A 19,698-nucleotide genomic window follows, 5' to 3' on the forward strand; every position below is an offset into this window, starting at 1 on the left:
AATGGAATGTCTCTCTGTACTTAGCTCCTTCATAGTCAAAAAATTTAAAGGAAACACAAGAATGCACATAATCCAGACTCTCTGTGTGTTTTCCATCTTTATATGGCTTATTTTTCTTACTTTATTACTTTTTCTAGAAGTTTACTCTGTCTCTTTAAAGACTTTGTTTTATTTTTTAGAAACCATTTACTTCCTTTTATAGCTCTCTATATTCTTTTTCTTCTCTCTCCCAAGCCTATATACATTTTTTTTAGTAATTTTATTAAATTATAAAAAGTTTCCATTTACGCCCCTCCTCCCAACGCCCTCCCACTCCCCCCCTCCCTCTCCTCCTCCCTCTTTGTCCCCAAGGGAAGTCAGGGTCTCCTGCCCTGTGAGAAGTCCAAGTTCCTACCCCCTCACTCCAGGTCCAGGAAGGTGAGCATCCAAACAGACTGGATCCCAAAAATCCAGTATATGCAGAGGAAACCAGTCCCAGTGTCATTGTCAATGGCTTCTCGGAAAGACTGCAGGCCAGCCACATTCAGAAAATCCGGCCACATTCAGAGAATCTGGTTGGATCACATGCTCGTTCAGTCACGGTCCATCTGGCCTTGGTAAACTCTCATTAGATCCGACCCCTTGTATCAGTGGGTGATAGTATCCCTCGCAGTCCTTCGTCATTTTCTTCCTCCTTCTGCTCCTCATTTGGATCTTGGGGGGCTCAGTTCGGTGCTCCAACGCGGGCCTCCATCTGTATCGTCATCCAACGCCAGATGAGGGATCTATGGTGATAAGCAAAATATTCATCAGTATGGTCACGGGCCAAGGCCGGTTCAGGCACCCCCTCCTCTGTCCAGAGAACAATCTGGGGATCTCTCCTTGGACCTGGGATCCCATATATAATCAAGTTTCCTGTAAACTCTAATATGACTCCCTTAGTTGAAATATATTCTTCCCTGATCCCACATTCATCCTTCCTCCCTTCCCCCCATCCCGGTCAACCGAGCTTTCTCCATTCCTCCCCTACTCCCTTCTCTCTAACCCTCTCCCCTTCCAACAACCCTCCCACCCCCCCCATGCACCCAAGGTTACCTGGGACTCTTGACAATTTCCTACCTCCTGGCGGATAGCTAAATAATCTTCATCAGGTTCATCTTCTTATTTAGTTCTAATTACATTTTTTTTAAAAAAAAACACACTGTATCTCGTTTTGAGGTCTTTTTTTTTTCATTTTTATCTGAATCTGTTTTTATTGCATTTCTGTAGTCCTTTTCTGACCAGGACTGCTTCTTAAAATGCAAAGCTGCATTACTAGGACTAAGGCTGCTTGACCTTCTGGCTCCACTCAATCCAACATGGCAGAGGCATGTTCACCACCTCTGCCAGCCGTGCACACCACCCAGTTCCAGGTATGCAGCGGGTCTATGTCACATCATTAAGCAGTTTATAACACTGTGTTTACAAACCCCATTTAAATGCTTTATAGCCAGACCTCCTGAAAGAGTCAGAATTCGAGCTGACATCACGAACCTGGAAGTCGCCATTTCAAAACCACACATTTATGATTTGGAGGTCCTTCTGTATATGTATTGCTTTTATTGGTTAATGAATAAAGAAGCTGTTTTGGGCCTTTGATCGGGTAGAAGAGAGCTAGGTGGGAAAGACTGAACTGAATGTTGGGAGGAAGAAGGCAGAGTCAGGAGATACCATGTAGCAACAGCCGGGAACAGACTTGCTGAAAACTTGCCAGTAAACTACAGCCATGTGGTGATACACAGATGAATAGAAATGGGTTAAATTAAGATGTAAGAGCTAGTCAATAAGCTATTAGAGCTAATAGGAAAAGCAGTGATTTAATTAATACAGTTTCTGGGTGGTTATTTCAGGAATCTTGGCAGCCAGGAAACAAACAAGAAGCCTCCCACAACAGAGGGATACCAGTAAAAGCTAGAATCATCAAATGGGCAGGAAGTCAGTACCAGCAATAGACAGACACAGGGCAAAGCAGGGAGTCCAGAGCCAGAGAGAGAGAGGCACACACTGCTCAGACCCATTCAAGGCCCTGGGGATTTACACTTCCCAGAGGGAAAACACACACTGTCTTGGGTTTACCCCTGAGCTTTATGCTGGATACATGGAATGAGATACCTGTTCAAAGGCTGTTGCTGGACAAGGATTTTGTGATCAGCACTTTGTTCTCTAGATAGCAATTATCACTCAGTAAATGAATTTAGATGGCATTTAATCAGGAAGAGATTTCATTATCCAGAACCTTATCGTGGCTGGTTTTCATTTTTCTGAGCTAGCAGATGTGGAATCTGGTGGACACTGGGGACAACTTGATTAGGAAGACATTGGGGAGCTAGTGAGAATTGGGCATTAGGGGACTGGGTGCTTGGCTCTCAACTGGTGATTTACCTGTGAAACAGCTGACCTGTGGGAGACAGGGTAGTGATGAGCTCGTGAGATCCCACACAAGAGAGCAATAGAATAGTGTGGCCAGCCAGCTATGAAGAGGCAAGTGTGTGTGTGTGTGTGTGTGTGTGTGTGTGTGTGTGTGTGTGACTCACACTGCTGTGTTCTCATGTTTAAATCCTGAATTAAGGCTTCTTCAAGGATGTGTAAATCACAGTGTTATTCTCTAAAGCGAAGGGTATCCCATGCAGGACAGAGACTGTGGGAGGGGTCAGCAGGTCAGAGGCCTCGGCAGGTGACCTGAGGCCAATCCTGGTCCCCTTGGTGGGTGGGAGACCATGGCGGGTGCCCCAAGCAGGGCAATGTCAAGCCATGAGGGGCTGCCAGTCCTACCACCCGAGGCCTTGGAGGGTCCAAGGCAGATGGAAGACCATGGCGGGTGAGAGACACACAGAAACACCATGCAGAGAGAGTTTGGGTATAGAGTTTATTTAGTGGGTTATAGAAGGGAAGGGGAAGAGGGAGAGGGAGAGATACAGAGAGAGAGAAAGACAGAGAGACAGAGGGAAAGAGAGATGGAACAGAAATGGAGAGAGAGAGAGAGAGAAGAATCAGTCACTTCAGAAGAGGGATTGGAAGAGAGGGCACAGGTTGAAGGAGGCAGAAGATCTGTTTGCCTTGTGAAGGGGGAAATGGGCAGGGCTTGTCTCTTAAAAAGATAGAGTACCCAAGTGGCAGGACAAGCCAGTAGTAGATCATAAGACACAGATCAGGCAGAATACTTTTTCTATTTTGATTGTATTTCTCTATGTGTCCATGTGTGCAATAAGAAATGTGCACTAATATATTACATATCTGTGCAGATGCACTAACCTGTGCATCTGTGGGTCCAGGAGCTTGTGGAGGACAGAGGCCAACACTGTGTGTCTTCTTATGTCATTTTTACCCCCACCCCTTTTATGGAGCCAGGGTCTCAGCCTCGCTCTGATCCTGGAACTCACTGATTCAGATGTACAGACTGGACCCACCTATCTCCATCTCCCAGCATTGGGGTTAGCCTCATGCTCTCCAGATGAACATGGTAACACATGTTTTTAATCTCACTACTCGGGGGGCAGGTGCAGGGAGGTCTCTAAGAGTTCGAGGACCCAGGGAAGATTAGATGCCACAACTAAGATCATCCCCAGGGATTATAAACAAGACATCTCCTTTACCTTGTGAACTTGCAGGGGCGTGGCTACATTGCAGACATCTCTTGGCCAGACTCTGGCTCCTCCTGGCTGAAGGTGACCCCTTTTGGCTTCCAGAGGATCTTGAACTGGCTGAAGGAAGAATACAACAACCCTCCAATTTATGTCACAGAGAATGGGGTGTCCAGATGGGGGGACCCAGAACTCAATGACACCGACAGGATCTACTACCTCTGCAGCTACATCAATGAGGCCCTCAAAGGTGAGAGCTCCCACCTCACTGCCTGGCCCCAGTGAGCTCCTTCATTGCTGGAGCATCAGTGCCTGCAGGAGGGTAGTCTGGCCCCTCGGGGACACTAATGACAAGGCCCTTTGCTCAGGGGAGTTTGAGCCTTTGCTTGAGGCTAGAATCAGAGGTCTTTTTCCTTCCTAGACTCACCTACCCACAGCAAGTAAACCCATTTTCCTGTACTGGCCTGAGATCGTTCCTGACCTTAGTCTTTCTTGCTGTTTGGCATTTCTGCATATGGCTTTCCTCTGTGAGGAGACAAGGGTTGTCTGGTGGCTCTAGAGCTGTTTGTTTGCAAGGTAGAAGCACTGGGGTGGTAGCTCAGGGGGGAAAGGGCTCGCTGTTTAACCGTGAGCCCTGGGTTCAATCCCAGACACCATGTGGAAAGCTGGTGTGGTGGTGGGTGCTTGTAATCCTGGCACTGGGGAGGGAGAAAATGGGGGACCCTTGGGTCTTTTTGGCTGGTAGCCTAGCCTACTTGTCTAGAAAAACAAGGTGGACAGAACCTGAGGCTCATCTCTGTCCTCCACATGCACCACACAGCACTCACATGGACACATAGCTACAAACTATGTGTGTGACATATATAAACCTCGGGCTCTCCTACAGTAAAGGGAACAGACAGGAGGTCTTACTACAGCTCAGATCAGATCTTTTGCTTCTAAACGCTCCTGCCTCTCCATGGGTATTTCAAGGTCCTGACACAGACCAACCCCGAGCTACAGAAGAAAGCTGTGGGGTTAGCTCAGGCTATCCAAGCTCCATTCATAACTGAGCCTTTGTAGAAAGATACCAATGGTCCCGCATGTCCACTGTAGAGAACATGCTAGCACACAGGAAGGGCCTCAGAGTTGGAACTCACACTCTACAAAGCACAGCAGTAGGGACAACTATGATCCTGGCTTCAGGAGACCTGGCACACAGGTGTCTTCATGTGAGTGTTCACACCTGGCATCTTTTTCAGCCACTGTGCAGGATAAGGTGGACCTTCGGGGATACACAGAATGGAACGTGATGGACAACTTCGAATGGGCCATAGGCTTTGCAGAGAGGTTTGGCTTGAACTTTGTGAACTGCTTGGATACTTCTCTGTCAAGGATCCCCAAGGCATCAGCCAAGTTCTATGCCTCTGTAGTGAGCTGCAATGGCTTTCCTGACCCTGCACAAGGACCTCACCCTTGTCTACAGCAACCAGAGGGTAGGTGGCCCTGGGAGGGACCTACACTGTGTGATCAAGGGTGTGAGGGAGCTGCTGTTTCCACCCACCTTCCTCTAGTTCCTGGCCTTCTCCTGCTCTTCTGTCCCCTCCATTCATTAGCATGTGCTCCAGGCGCCTTTGGGCTGCTGCAGGTCTCTCCAGAGCCTGTCTTACCCTAGAGACTGGGCCCTGCTGTGGGAATGAGCAGAGCTAGATTCCTCCAGTCCTACCTCAAAGTCGCTGCTGCACCTTCAATGAGAAGGACTGACACCTCCAGGTAGTTTCTAGGTCACTTTAAGGATTGTATAAACAGTATGGCCAGTACTTACTGGGAAACTGAAAATTACACGTGGCTATGATACCCAGTATGCATACAGATGCATAGCCCTGCAGTCTGAGCATCTGAGTGGTAGAGGCAGTGGAATTGAAGTTTAAGGTCATCCATGGCTCCCTAGCTAGCTTGAGGACTTTCTGGGCCACATGACACCAGTCTCAGGGGAAAAAAGATGTGTGCATATGGGGAGGGGCACAGTGAGAGGGCTCATGACTCAGTAGGTAAAAGCTCTCTGGAGTGAGTTCTATACTAGGAGTACAAAGTGGAAAGTGTCCTCTTGAAGGTTGTCCTCTGCTGCTTCATGAACCTCCTGGTGTGCACAAGTGCAAAAACAACAAAATAGTGAAAGGTGTCCATGCAGACTGCACAGCGATTAGCCTTCTTGCTGCGTTTGTTTGAAAGGAGAGTACTATGCAGCCTCTGGACTGTAGACTCAGCAGGACCTTTCCGGAACTGTTACAATCTGGTAGCTAACAGTGCCAGAGCCTGATCCCCACTGTCCTCTCCTAGATGCTGAACCCACTGCCAGCCCTGTGACGACAGAAGTGCCCTTCCTGGGGCTGATGCTGGGCATCACAGAAGCACAGACGGCGTTGTATGTGCTCTTCGCTCTGCTGCTTCTTGGAGTCTGTAGCTTGGTGTTTCTATTGTACAAATACTGCAAGCGCTCCAAGCACCGGGAAACACAGCCAAGTGAGCGTGACCTGAGTCCAATGTCCTCCTTCTGAGGAGTCGCCAGCTCCTCTGTTGTGCAGAGAAGCCTGGGTTGTTTAGACAGGCCTGCTAGTACCGATTCCTGCCACAGTGGATCTCCTTTCCAATGCTTCCAGCACTGTGGGAGATGGTTTCCATCTTGAAACTTTTTAACTTCTCAGTTGAAATGACAACATCTTCAATATGGGAATTTTGAACTCTGAGAAGCCTCCAAAGACCCTGTGGGCATGCAGAGACTCTGAACTAAATAAGTAGACGTGAAAAGAAGGTCTAACTGTGATACTGCATGCCTGTCTATAATCCTCGCACTCAGGAGGCAGAGGCAAGAGGCAGGAGGCACTCCAGTTTGAGGCCAGTCACTGCCACACAGTGAAGCCCTGTTTGGGGGTGAGAAGGAACTGGGGTGGGGGGCAGTAGGGGGTCAGGGACATGGATGGCATGATGGAAAAATGCATGCCTATAAGACTCAAGGATCTGGGTTCAATTCCTAGCCCCTCACCGCCAGTGTTTGGCTAACTTTAAAAGACTGTTATGTGGTTAGAGAGATGGTTCAGCCGTTAAGAGCACCAGCTCTTCTTTTAGAGGACCTGCATTTGATTCCCAGTTTTCACATGGCAGCAGTGGGAAACTCCAGGTCTTGGGGATCCAACACCCTCCTCTGGCCTCCCCTGGAAACCAGGCACTCATGTGATGTGTAGACTGACATACGGGGAAAATACCCATACACAAAAAACAATAAGAATTAATAATAAGTGAGTGATTATGTTAGAAGGTTTGTTTCTTATGAGCATTCTATCCTCAAGTTTTTAACCGTTTGGATACTAAGTTAGCAGAGGAACCTTTTGGGGTCCTCAGGACATCATAGCAATGAACGACCACCTGCGTTGGATTCTGCCGTGCTGAGGCATCTTGTCCTCTTGTGACTCAACATGTGAGAAGACTATTTGAGCAGTTTGGGGAGAAGTTCTGAACCCAACATCCCAACTTTTTTTTCTCTCATTGTTTTAATAATAGGGCTAAGTTCTCCTCATGAATATAAGAATATATTATAAAATACCCATCCATTAGGTTCATATATTTCTTTTCATTATTTAAAATTTTCATTTATTTTACATCCTGATCAGTTTCCCTTCCCCTTTCATCTCCTCTTGTCTTTTCTGACCCCCATCTCCATCCACCCCTCCCCCACCTCTGTTCAGAAGGGGGCAGGACTCCCATGGGTGCCAACAAAGCATGGCCTATCAACAAGATATTTCATAACAAAACCAAACTTAAACAATACCTATCCACAAACCTAGCCCTAGAGAAGGAACTAGAGTGAAAACTCCACCCCAGGAAAGTTAGCTGCATTCAGGAAAACACAGCCAACTTTCTAATATTAACCTTGAAGTTATGAGAACCGTACTGTACATCCAAAACTTAGATCCTACATGATGATTTGTAACCAGGATCCATTTGACTCAGGACTAAGGGAATAAAAGTACTGGAAATTTTTATCTTACTTCTTTCAGTCATCAGAGAGACTGAGCTTGACTAGGGTTTTATCAGGGACGGGGAGGAGAGCTGGTCAGAGGGCAGAGGGTGGGTTTGGCCAGGGTTGTTGTTCATCTAGGACATGCAGGAATGCTGCTGTGCTGACTTCATGACGTTGACTTAGGGAAATTGGAACTGTTAGTCTCGTGAGCGGACAGGGGTGGAGTTGGTCCTTAGGCTATGATTAATCACTGAGAACGGGGTGCTGTTCAGGCCAGAATGGGGGTGTCTCCAAGGTAGATGGTCATACTCTTGTTCCCTCAGTCTCACTATGTAGTTCAGGAAGCCTCGAACTCACAGAGGCACATGCTTCTGCTTTCCAAGGTGCTGCGATTAACAGTGCACACCAGCATGCCTGGCTACATTGTGATTTCCTAAAAGTGAGATTTTGTTTGCTTCTTTGCTTTTATTATTAGTTTTAAATTTCTGAGATAGGGTCCTATGTATCTCAGAGTATTCAGCAGATTATCTTGAACTTGTGAGCCTCCTGCCTCCAGCTCCCGGGTGCTCCAGCCTGATTACAGGCATGCGACACACACCTGGGTAATGCAGTGCTCTCATTGAACTTTGTGGATGCTGGGCAAGCACGGGACTAACCAAGCTACAAACCCGGTCCTAGTTTGACATCTCTATAAACTCTTCTAAACAGCATCCGTTCCCAAGATTTGTTGCTCACGTAAAAGGAAATAGGCCTGGTTCTTGATTTGTCATGTTTTAGCCTGGCTCCATTAAGAAAGCAGAGTTCAGAGAGGCAGCGTGTCTCATATCTGCAATCTGAACACCTAGCAGGCAGAAGCAGGAGGATCTTTTTGAGTTTGGGGCCAGCCTAGGCTACCTGGTGAGTTGTAGAGCAAGCAGATACATACTGAGATTCTGTGTCTAACAAAATAAAACAAATATATTTCTGGGACCCACAGGGTCTACACATGCCCACAGAGAGAGAAAAATATATCAAGTTGCTAAGACTCAGGTGTCCCCACCATCTCCTCTAGTAACTGTTATTTATTTACTCACTCCTTTATTTGCTTATTCATTTTGTTTTTGAGAAAGGGCCACATGTATCTCAGGCTAGCCTAAGTCACTGTATAGCTGAAGATGACCTTGAACTCCTGACCTTCCTGCCTCTATCCTCCAAGTTCTGGGTTATTGGCATGAACCACCATGCCCGGTTTCCATCATGCTAGGATGGAACCCAGGCCTTTGTGCATGCTAGGCAAACATCCCTGCTGGACCACATCCCCAGCCCAGGGTCTCTGCTGATCTAAGCTAATAGTTCCCTATGGGGAAAGAGCACCTCAGGAGAGAGGAGCCCAGGTAAGAGCCTCCTATTGAGGGACATTCTTTTTTATTTTTTGAAACCAGTTTCTCTGTGTAACCCTGGCTGTCCTGGAACTTAGTCTGTAGACCAGGCTGGCCTTGAACTCAGAACTCAGGGATCCATCGACCTCTGCCTCTGGAGTCCTGAGATTAAAGTCATGTGCCACCACTGCCCGGCATTGGAGGACACTGTTGTGTGGGTGTTAACAGTAGGGAGACTTTTGCTGGAAATATCAAGAGACAGAAAAGGATGGATACCAGTGAAGATAGGGGATCATGCAAAAGGATAGGAAGTCAGCGCCAGTATTAGACAGACACAGGGCAAAGCAGGGAGTCCAGAGCCAGAGAGAGGCACACACTGCTCAGGCCCATTGAAGGCCCTGGGGGTTTGCACTTCTCAGAAGGAAACCAGACACTGTCCTGCGTTTACCCCTGAGCTTTGCAGAGGGCCAAATACCAGTTCAAAGGTTGTTGCTGACAAGGATTTTTGTGATCAGCACTTTGTTCTCTAGATAGCAATTATCACTCAGTAAATGAATTTAGATGGCATTTAATCAGCAAGGGATTTGTTTATCCAGAACCTTATCGTGACTGGTTTTCATTTTTCTGAGCTAGCAGATGTGGAATCTGGTGGACACTGGGGATAACTTGATTAGAAAGGCATTGGGGAGCTAGTGAGAGTTGGGCATTAGGGGACTGGGTGCTTGGCTCTCAACTGGTGCCTTACCTGTGAAACAGCTGACCTGTGTGAGACAAGGGCAGTGATGAGCTCGTGAGATCCCAGCCTGAGCAATAGTGTGGTCAGTCAGGCATTTGAGGTAAGTGTGTGTGTGTGTGTGTGTGTGTGTGTGTGTGTGTGCGCGCGTCTGCGTGCACGTGCAAGCATGCATGTATGACTACCACTACTGTATTCTCATGTTTAAATTCTGAATTTAAAGTTCTTCAAGCATATGTAAGTTACAGACCAGGCAGAATCCCTTTTTTTCTATTTTGATAGATTTTCTATGTGTGTTCATGTGTGCACTAATAAATGTTCAATAATATAATACGTGTGTGTGCAGATGTAACCTGAACATCTGTGGGTGTGTGTCCAGGTGATTCTGGAGGCCAGACCAACACTGGGTGTCTTCTGTCACTTTTACACTTTTTACCCCTATCTCTTTTTTGGAACCAGGGTCTCAATTCCTCTGATTGTGGAACTCACGGATTCAGCTAGACTGACTGGACTCACCTATCTCCATCTCCCAGCATTGGGGTTAGCCACATGCTCTCCGGCTGAACATGGTAACTCATGTTTTTAATCTCACTACTCAGGATGCAGATGCAGGGAGATCTCTAAGAGTTCAAGGGCCCAGGGAAGGTTAGATGAAACAACTAAGATTATCCCCCTGGGAGTTATAAACAAGACATCTCCTTTACCTTGTGAACTTGCAGGGGCGTGGCTACCATTGCAGACAGCTCTTGGCTAGACTCTGGCTCCTCCTGGCTTAAGATGACCCCTTTTGGCTTCCAGAGGATCTTGAACTGGCTGAAGGAAGAATACAACAACCCTCCAATTTATGTCACAGAGAATGGGGTGTCCAGACGGGGGGACCCAGAACTCAATGACACTGACAGGATCTACTACCTCCGCAGCTACATCAATGAGGCCCTCAAAGGTGAGAGCTCCCACCTCACTGCCTGGCCCCAGTGAGCCCCTTCATTGGTGGAGCATCAGTGTCTGCAGGACGGTAGCCTGGCCCCTCGGGGACACTAATGACAAGGCCCTTTGCTCAGAGGATTTTGAGCCTTTGCTTGAGGCTAGAATCAGAGGTCTTTTTCCTTCCTAGACTCACCTACCCACAGCAAGTAAACCCATTTTCCTGTTCTGGCCTGAGATCGTTCCTGACCTTAGTCTTTCTTGCTGTTTGGCATCTCTGCACATTGCTTTCCTCTGTGAGCAGACAAGGGTTGTCTGGTGGCTCTAGGGCTGTTTGTTTGCAAGGTAGGAGGACTGGGGTGGTAGCTCAGGTGGGAAAGTGCTCGCTGTCCAACCGCGAGCCCTGGGTTCAATCCCAGACACCATGTGGAAAGCTGGGTGTGGTGGTGGGTGTTTGTAATCCTGGCACTGGGGAGGGAGAAAATGGGGGACCCTTGGGTCTTTTTGGCTGGTAGCCTCGCCTACTTGTCTAGAAAAACAAGGTGGAAAAAACCTGAGGCTCATCTCTGGCCTCTACATGCACCACAGCACTCACATGGACACACAGCTACAAACTATGTGTGTGACATATATATAAACCTCGGGCTCTCCTACAGTAAAGGGAACAGACAGGAGGTCTTACTACAGCTCAGATCAGATCTTTTGCTTCTAAACGCTCCTGCCTCTCCATGGGTATTTCAAGGTCCTGACACAGACCAATCCCCGAGCTACAGAAGAAAGCTGTGGGGTTAGCTCAGGCTATCCAAGCTCCATTCAGAACGGAGCCTTTGTAGAAAGATACCGATGGTTCCGCATATCCACTGTAGAGGACCTGCTAGCACACAGGAAGGGCCTCAGAGTTGGGTCTCACACTCCACAAAGCAGAACAGTGGGGACAACTATGAGCCCGGCTTCAGGAGACCTGGCACACAGGTGTCTTGATGTGAAGAGTTCACACCTGGCATCTTTTTCAGCCACTGTGCAGGATAAGGTGGACCTTCGAGGATACACATTATGGAGCATAATGGAGAACTTCAAATGGGCCATAGGCTTTGCATAGAGGTTTGGTGTGCACTTTGTGAACCACTTGGACCCTTCTCTGCCAAGGATCCCCAAGGCATCGGCCAAGTTCTATGCCTCTGTAGTGAGCTGCAATGGCTTTCCTGACCCTGCACAAGGACCTCACCCTTGTCTCCAGCAACCAGAGGGTAGGTGGCCCTGGGAGGTACTAACACTTTGGGGTCAAGGGTGAGAGGGAGCTGCTCTTTCCACCCACCTTCCTCTAGTTCCTGGCCTTCTCCTGCCCTTCTGTCCCCTCCATTCATTAGCATGTGCTCCAGGCGCCTTTGGGCTGCTGCAGGTCTCTCCAGAGCCTGTCTTACCCTAGAGACTGGGTCCTGCTGTGGGAATGAACAGAGCTAGATTCCTCCAGTCCTACCTCAAAGTCACTGCTGCACCTTCCTTGAGAAGGACAGACACTTCCAGGTAGTTTCTTGGTCAAGTTAAAGGATTTTATAAACACTACAGGTAGTTCTTATGGGGTGACTAAAATATGTAAATGACTATGATAGTAAAAGACCTTTATCCAGTTCACACTGTTGTTTAGTTGCCCAAAGTGATGCTTGAGACAGGATTGGGGATATTTCTCAGATGATGGAGAGCTCACCTAGCATGTTCATGGTGATGGGGGTCAATACACATTGTAACACAAACGGGATGCAGTAGCATATCTGTGTACTCTGAGCATGTAAGAGGTAGAGGCAGTAGAATTTGAATTTCAACATCATCTATGGCTAACTTCCTAGCCTGAGGCCTGTCGGGGCTACATGAGACTGGTCTCAGGGGAAAAAGCATATGTAGGGGGAAGGTACAGTAAGGTGGCTCATGGATCAGTAGGTAAAAGCACTATAGCCTGTGTTCTATATTGGAAACCCAAATTGGAAAGAGAGACTTCCTGAAAGTTGTCCTTTGCCCCTACATGAACATCATGGTATATGCACACACAAAACCAACACAATAATGAAGGGAACCCACGCTGATAACACAGCGGTGAGCGTTTGTTGTGTATGTTTATGAGGGGGATACTATGCCACCTCTGGACTCCAGGATCAGCAGGAACTTTCCAGAATGCCAGAACCTAAGCTCCATTGTCCTCTCCTAGATGCTGAACCCACTGCCAGCCCTGTGAAGACAGAAGTGCCCTTCCTGGGGCTGATGCTGGGCATCACAGAAGCACAGACGGCGGTGAATGTGCTCTTCGCTCTGCTGCTTCTTGGAGTCTGTAGCTTGGTGTTTCTATTGTACAAATACTGCAAGCGCTCCAAGCACCGGGAAACACAGCAAAGTGAGCGTGACTTGAGTTCAATGTCCTCCTTCTGAGGAGTCGCCAGCTCCTCTGTTGTGCAGAGAAGCCCTGTGCCCTGTGCCCTGTGCCTGCTAGCACAGACTCCTGACCACAAAGGTCTCTTCATCAAGGCTTCCTGAACTGTGGGAGATGGTTTTTATCTTGAAGCTTTCTAAGTTCTCAGTTTAAATGAAAAAGCATCTTCTTCAGTACTGGGAATTTTCCTGTGGACCCCGAGAAGCTTGCAAGGTCCCCTGTGGAAATGCAGAGACTGAACTGTCTAGTGGTTCTGTGTGTTCATTTCAGTGTCTGATGGCAGACTCCAAACTAGATAAGTAAATGTGAAAAGCAGGTCTAGCCGCGATACTACATGTCTGCCCGTAATCCTAGCACTCAGGGGACAGAGGCAGGAGGTGCTCCAATTTGAGGCCAGCCACAACCACACAGTAGAAATCCTGCTTGGGGGTGAGAGGGAGCAGGGATGTGGGCGGTAGAGGCCAGGGACATAGATAGTACGATGGAAAAATACTTGCCTATCAGATTCAAAGATCTGGCCTAGCCCCTCACCACCAGTGTTTGACTAACTTTAAAAGATTGTTACATGGTTAGAGAGATGGTTCAGCAATTAAGAGCACCAGCTGTTATTTTAGAGGACCTGAGTTTGATTCCAAATATCCACATGGCAGTTCATAACTGTTGGAAACTCCAGGGGATCCAATGCCCTCTTTTGGCCTCCCTGGAAACCAGGCAGTCATTAAAGTATAGACAGACATGCTGGAAAATTACCCATACACAAAAACAATACAAATTTAACAATAGGTAAGAGTGAGTATGTCTGTAGCTTGGTTTCTTACACACATTCCTATTCTGAAGTTTTTAAATCCATTAGATACTAAAAGATGGAGGAGGAGCCTTGTGGGGTCCTCAGGACAGCAGAGCAATGAACAACCACCTGCGCTGGATTCTGCCGCGCTGAGGCATCACTGTCCTCTTTGACTCACCATGGAGGAAAGGCTATTTGAGTAGTTTGGTGAAAAGGTCTAACCCATTATCCCAACTTTTCTTCAGTCATTTAAATTATGTTTTAACAATAGGGCTAAGTTCTCCTTTGAATATAAGAATATATCATAAAACACCCATTCGTGAGATTCATGTATTTCTTTTCATTATTTAAATTTTTTAATTTATTTTATATCATGATCACAGTTTCCCTCCCCTTCCATCTCCTCTTGTCCTTTCTGATGCATCCACCCCTCCCTCACCTCTGTTCAGAATGGGGCAGGACTCCCATGGGTGCCAACAAAGCATGGCCTATCAACAAGATACTCCACGACAAAACCAAACTCAAACAATACCTATCCACAGACCCAGCACTAGAGAAGGTACTAGAAGGAAAACTCCAACCCAGGAAAGTTAGCCTCATCTGTGAAAACACAGCCAACTTTCTAAGTTTAACCTTGAAGTTATGAGAACCATAATGTATATACAAAGCTTATTCCTATTTTTTTAATTTTATTTATTTTTATTGAGCTCTACATTTTTCTCTACTCTCCTCCCTCCCTCTCCCCTCTCCTTCAACCCTCTCCCAAGGTCCCCATGCTCCCAATTTACTCAGGAGATCTTGTCTTTTTCTACTTCCCTTGTAGATTAGATCCATGTATGTCTCTCTTAGGGTCCTCATTGTTGTCTAGGTTCTCTGGGATTGTGATTTGTAGGCTGGTTTTCTTTGCTTTATGTTAAAAAAAAACACTTATGAGTGAGTACATGTGATAATTGTCTTTCTGGGTCTGGATTACCCCACTCAAAATGATGTTTTCTAGCTCCATCCATTTTCCTGCAAAATTCAAGATGTTGTTATTTTTTCTGCTGTGTAGTACTCCATTGTGTAAATGTACCACATTTTCCTTATCCATTCTTTGGTTGAGGGGCATTTAGGTTGTTTCCCGGTTCTGGCTGTACAAAACTTATTCCTAAAAGATGATTTATAACCAGGATGCATTAGACTCAGTACTAAGAGAATAAATAGTACTAGAAATCACTCCTATCTTACTTCTTATGTCATCAAACTTCATGTGCACTTAGATTTTGAGTAAGGTCACACTTTTAAAGTTAATTCTTGATCTTTTGTATTGGCAAACAGAAAAACGATGAGGCACAAATCAACCATCAGAAAACAAAGAGAGGGGCTGGAGAGATGGCTCAGAGGTTAAGAGCACTGACTACTCTTCCAGAGGTCCTGAGTTCAATTCCAGCAACCATATAATGGCTCACAACCATCTGTAATGAGGTCTGGTGCCCTCTTCTGGCCTGCAGGTATACATGCAGACAGAACACTGTATACATGATAAATAAATAAATCTAAGAAAGAAAGAAAGAAAACAAAGAGAACCCACCTCCTTTCCAGGACAGGCAAGTCCTCAGATCAACGACTAGGAGACCACTGGCTTTTCACTGCTCTTGGTAATTAAGCATGCTAAAGGAGGGTTCCTGAGCCTGCTGCACACTGTCATCATGTATAATACAAGTCAGAACTCCCGCCACCTCAGTCTATTTCCTGCCATTCTTCTGCTTTGGAACCTCCCCTGCAAGATCTTAATAACCCACACATCTGTCTTTATGAACTCACCTGTGCAGCGAACTGCCTTGCTTCTTCTAACGGAGCATCAGAAGGGAACTGACTTGTAAAGGTAGAGCCGTCAGGCAGCCGGAACTGAATTCTTGCAACGGTGCTATGAAAAAAGAAAACAGTCAAGCTGCAGTCAGTGTCGTTCACCACCAGACAAAGGCCGCTGAGATAGACCAGGACACTTGCACCCCAGCTTGATGATATGACCTTGCTCCCATGGTGGAAGGAGAGAACCCTAAGCTGTCATCTGACCTCCATGCATGCACCATGGCTTGCTGTTTCCACTCCCATAAATAGTTCTTTCTTTCCTTCCTTCCTTCCTTCCTTTGCTTCTTTTTGTTCTTTCTTTATCCTTAATTCAGTTAAGAGTAGAAATGATATTTTGAGGCAGGCAAGATGGCCCAGCAGGTAAAGTACTTGCCATGCAAGCCTGTCAACCTGCCATCCTATCACAGGGGAATCCCAGGTTAGAGGCAAGCCTGGGCTATGTCCCCAGTGAAACCTTGTCTCAAAAAAAAACAAGGGCCTGGTGAGATGACTTAAGTTCAACCCCTAAGACCCTTCCTCCACGAAAGAAGGAGAGAACTAATTCCTGAAAGCTGTTGTTTACATTCATATGGACTCCATGGAACACACACAACACCCATCCCAGGGCCAAAATAAATGTTAAACTTCTTTTAAACTCACAAAATAAAATATTATATAGAACCATGTAGAAACCGTACACAGAAACCGTAGAATATTTCATGACTTCCTAAAATGCCCCTGATTCTATTAGCAATCACTCCCTTTCCTCTCCCAGGCCTTACCAACCATTAACTGGTTTGCCCAGGTGGAACCTTTCATCTAAAGGAATCAAGTGTGGTCTTTCATACAGCATTGTGTCTTCAAAAGTCATCCAATGCTCTCTCAGTTCTTGATACTTTTATTGCTGAATCTCTTCTTAAATTGATGAAATTTATGATCACATTTTGTCTTTTTTAAATATCATAAATGTTTGTGTACAGGTTTTTTTGTGGACATGTTTTCAATCTTTGTATTGGCTGGTTTTATGTCAACTTATTACCAGCTAGAGTGAACAAAAAGGAAGAAGTCTTGCCTGAGAAAATATCTCCATAAGATCTATAAGTAAGGCATTTTCTTTTGTAAAAAAATACTAATTTATTTATTTTAAAAACAATCTTTTCTCATTTTTCACATCGATCCCAGTTTCCCCTCCTTTTCCTCCCTTTACTTCCCCCACCGTGTCCCCCATCCACTCCTCAGAGAGAGCAAGTCTTTCCATGGGGAGTCAACCAAATCTGACATGTCACTTTGAGGCAGGACCAAGGCTCTCCCCCCTCTATTTAGACTGAGCAAGATACCCCCCCTCAGAAGAATGGACTCCAAAAAGCTAGTTCAACTAGTAGAGATAAATCCTTGTCCAACTACCAGTGTCCCCACAGAGGTCAGTTTGCCTCTGCTACAGAGTGCTAGGATTAAAGGCTTGTGCCATCATGCCCAAACTGTTGCTGTCTTTTAAAACTGAATTATCCTAGGCGGTGTGATATGCGATCTTTCTGATTGTTTCTTTTTGTGAGAAAGTTTTGCTGTGTAGCCCAGACTGGTCTGAAACTTCATATATAACCCAAGCAGCCCTCAGACTTGCTGTGTTCTTGATTGCAGTTCCCTAGAGGTTAGAATTATAGGTACACAGCTAACACCCGGCTTGCTTATGGGCCATTTCTGTGCCTTCTTTAGAAAAATAACTATCCCAATCTTTTCCCCATAAAGGAGTTATCTTTTCATTGTTGAGCTATAGAAATGTTTTTGTAGTGCAGGTATAAAATCCTTAGTAAGTATATACTTGGATGTATTTTCTCCAGTTCCTTATACATTTCAAGATTAATAATCCTATAAAAGTCAGGAATGGAGGGATGGCTCAGCAGTTAAGAGAACTCACTGCTCTTGCAGAGGACCTGAGTTTGGTTCCAGCCGCCAGGGTTGGGAGCTGCCTTGACTGTAGCTTCAAGGCACCCAGCCAACATCATCTCTCACCCTTGGAAGTTGCTTTTGAGATTAAAAGAAGAGAGAGGTTTAATTTGTGTGTGTCTGTGGAGAGCATATGCAAACATGCCTGCACGCACACCTTCACAGAGGCCAGAAGAAGGCACAGGGTGTCTTCTGTCACTCTCCACCTAGTCCTTTGGACCTGGGGCCTGTACGGTCTCAGCTAGCCTGGAAGTCAGCCAGTGTAGGCCATGTCCTGTGTGCTCCGTGATTGGAGCTGGGTTAGACATTTGGTGGACTCCGGGCTCGTTACATGAGTGCTGGGTTTTAAATTCAGGTCCTTATGCTCACACAGTAAGCATTCTTTTATGTTTTATTTTATTTATTTTTTGTTTTGTTCGTTTATTTTTGAAGACAGGGTTTCTCTTCAAAACAGTCCTGGCTGTCCTTGAACTCACTCTGTAGACCAGGCTGGCCACAACCTCACAGAGATCCACCTGCTTCTGTCTCTTGAGAGCTAGGATGCTTATGGCTTGTTCCACCACCTCCTGGCACAGTGAGCATTCTTAATTGATGAGCCATCTTTCCAGTTCCAAACATGACCATATAAATATTATGACTTCTGAGGATGGAAAAGAGTATTTGTCTATGCATTTCGGTTTTAATCCTTTTAATAATCTTTTTCTACTTTTAACTCTATAAGAGTTATACTTTTATTAATTTATCAAATATTTAATTGCATTTTCTTTCTTTTTTGTTGTTTTTGTTTTTTATTCATTTATAAATTTATTTTGTTTTTCGAGACAGGGTTTCGCTGTACCTTTGGAGCCTATATTGGAACTGCCTATGTTGACTAAGCTGGCCTCGAACACACAGATGTCCACCTGCCTCTGCCTCCAGAGTGCTGGGATTAAAGGCATGCCCCACCACCACCTGGCCAAAAATTTATTGCAATTTCTAATAAATTTTAATTATCACCAGTTTTTGAGCATTGTTTTGTTTTTATTTATGTATATGTGTCAGTGTGTGTCTATGTGAATGTATGCCAGTAATATAGGGGCCCTTGGAAGCAGGAAGACGGTGTTAGATCCTCTGGAGCAAGAGTTGCTACAGGTGGTTTTAAGCTACTTGATGTGGGTGTTAGGAACTCTGCCAGATCAGCAAATGCTCTCACCTAACCTCTGAGCCATTTCCCTAGCCTTTCTGAGAAATCAAAAGTTTTAAAAAGTGTATTTTTGAGACATTCTCACCATGTAGTCCTGGCCAACCTGGAAATCACTATGTAGAGCAGGCTAGCCTCAAACTCAGAAGAGAGATCTGTCTGCCTTTCAAGTGCACCACCACACGAGGACATAATATTTGATTATGAAAGTTAGCAATTGTCCAATATCAAAAAACACCTAAATCCTAATCAGGAGCTGGGCTTGGTGGTCCATGCCTTTTAACCCAGCAGTTTGTAGGCAGAGGCAGGTAGATCTCTGTGAATTGAAGGCCAGGCTGGTCTACATAAACAATTTTAGGTTAGCAAGAGCAACACAGGGAGATTATATTCAAAATAAACAATAAAAATAAATGAGAGAAACACTATCCAGCACCAGGCACATCTCACATAGCGTGATGTCTATAAGGTCAAGGAATAAACACCATACATAAAATTTTTTAGGTTCATATGAAGACTTTACACATTTAAGATTTGAGGGTTTTTTTGTTTTGTTTTGTTTCTTTCTTCATTTAGGCAACTATCAAGGATCTGAGTTGTTATACAAAAACAGATGGACTTGCTCCATATCCGCGAAGAAAGTCTGGCACAAAATTGGTGTTCAGTGTTTGCTGGAAGTCTGGAGATGGTGGCACACACCTTTAATCCCAGTCCTCAGGAGGCAGAAACGTGTGGACCTCTGTGAGTTCAAGGCCATCCTGGTCTACAGAGCAAGTTCCAGGACAGTCTCCAAGTGACACAGAGAAACCCTGTCTCAAAAGAAAAAGAAAAAAAGAAAAACAGAAGCAAAAACAAAAACAACCAGTGTTTGTTGAATGACCACAGGAATAAATAATATTCAGATATGCATATGAGAGCCTAATTTAGGAA

General features: G+C 45.6%; 1 protein-coding gene and 1 pseudogene across 2 annotated transcripts; both read left to right on the forward strand.

Annotated features, from left to right (window-relative positions):
• The first annotated feature begins 1,337 nt into the window (after positions 1–1,337).
• On the forward strand, positions 1,338–6,688 carry LOC148122151 (lactase/phlorizin hydrolase-like). The gene is made up of 4 exons (XM_087906658.1): positions 1,338–1,391; positions 3,627–3,849; positions 4,841–5,074; positions 5,919–6,688. Exons 1-4 carry the CDS (start codon positions 1,338–1,340, stop codon positions 6,134–6,136), a joined length of 729 nt encoding a protein of 242 aa, XP_087762784.1. The 3' UTR covers positions 6,137–6,688.
• A 2,246-nt stretch (positions 6,689–8,934) lies between these two features.
• Positions 8,935–15,032, forward strand: LOC148122152 (lactase/phlorizin hydrolase-like; annotated as a pseudogene). Its single transcript, XR_015737954.1, has 4 exons — positions 8,935–8,969; positions 10,407–10,630; positions 11,625–11,858; positions 12,812–15,032. The product of XR_015737954.1 is annotated as a lactase/phlorizin hydrolase-like (transcript).
• The last annotated feature ends 4,666 nt before the right edge of the window (positions 15,033–19,698 follow it).

The sequence above is a fragment of the Myodes glareolus genome, chromosome 5, assembly GCF_982192425.1.
Source record: "Myodes glareolus chromosome 5, mMyoGla1.1, whole genome shotgun sequence".
In the NCBI taxonomy this organism is placed as follows: Eukaryota; Metazoa; Chordata; class Mammalia; order Rodentia; family Cricetidae; genus Myodes; species Myodes glareolus.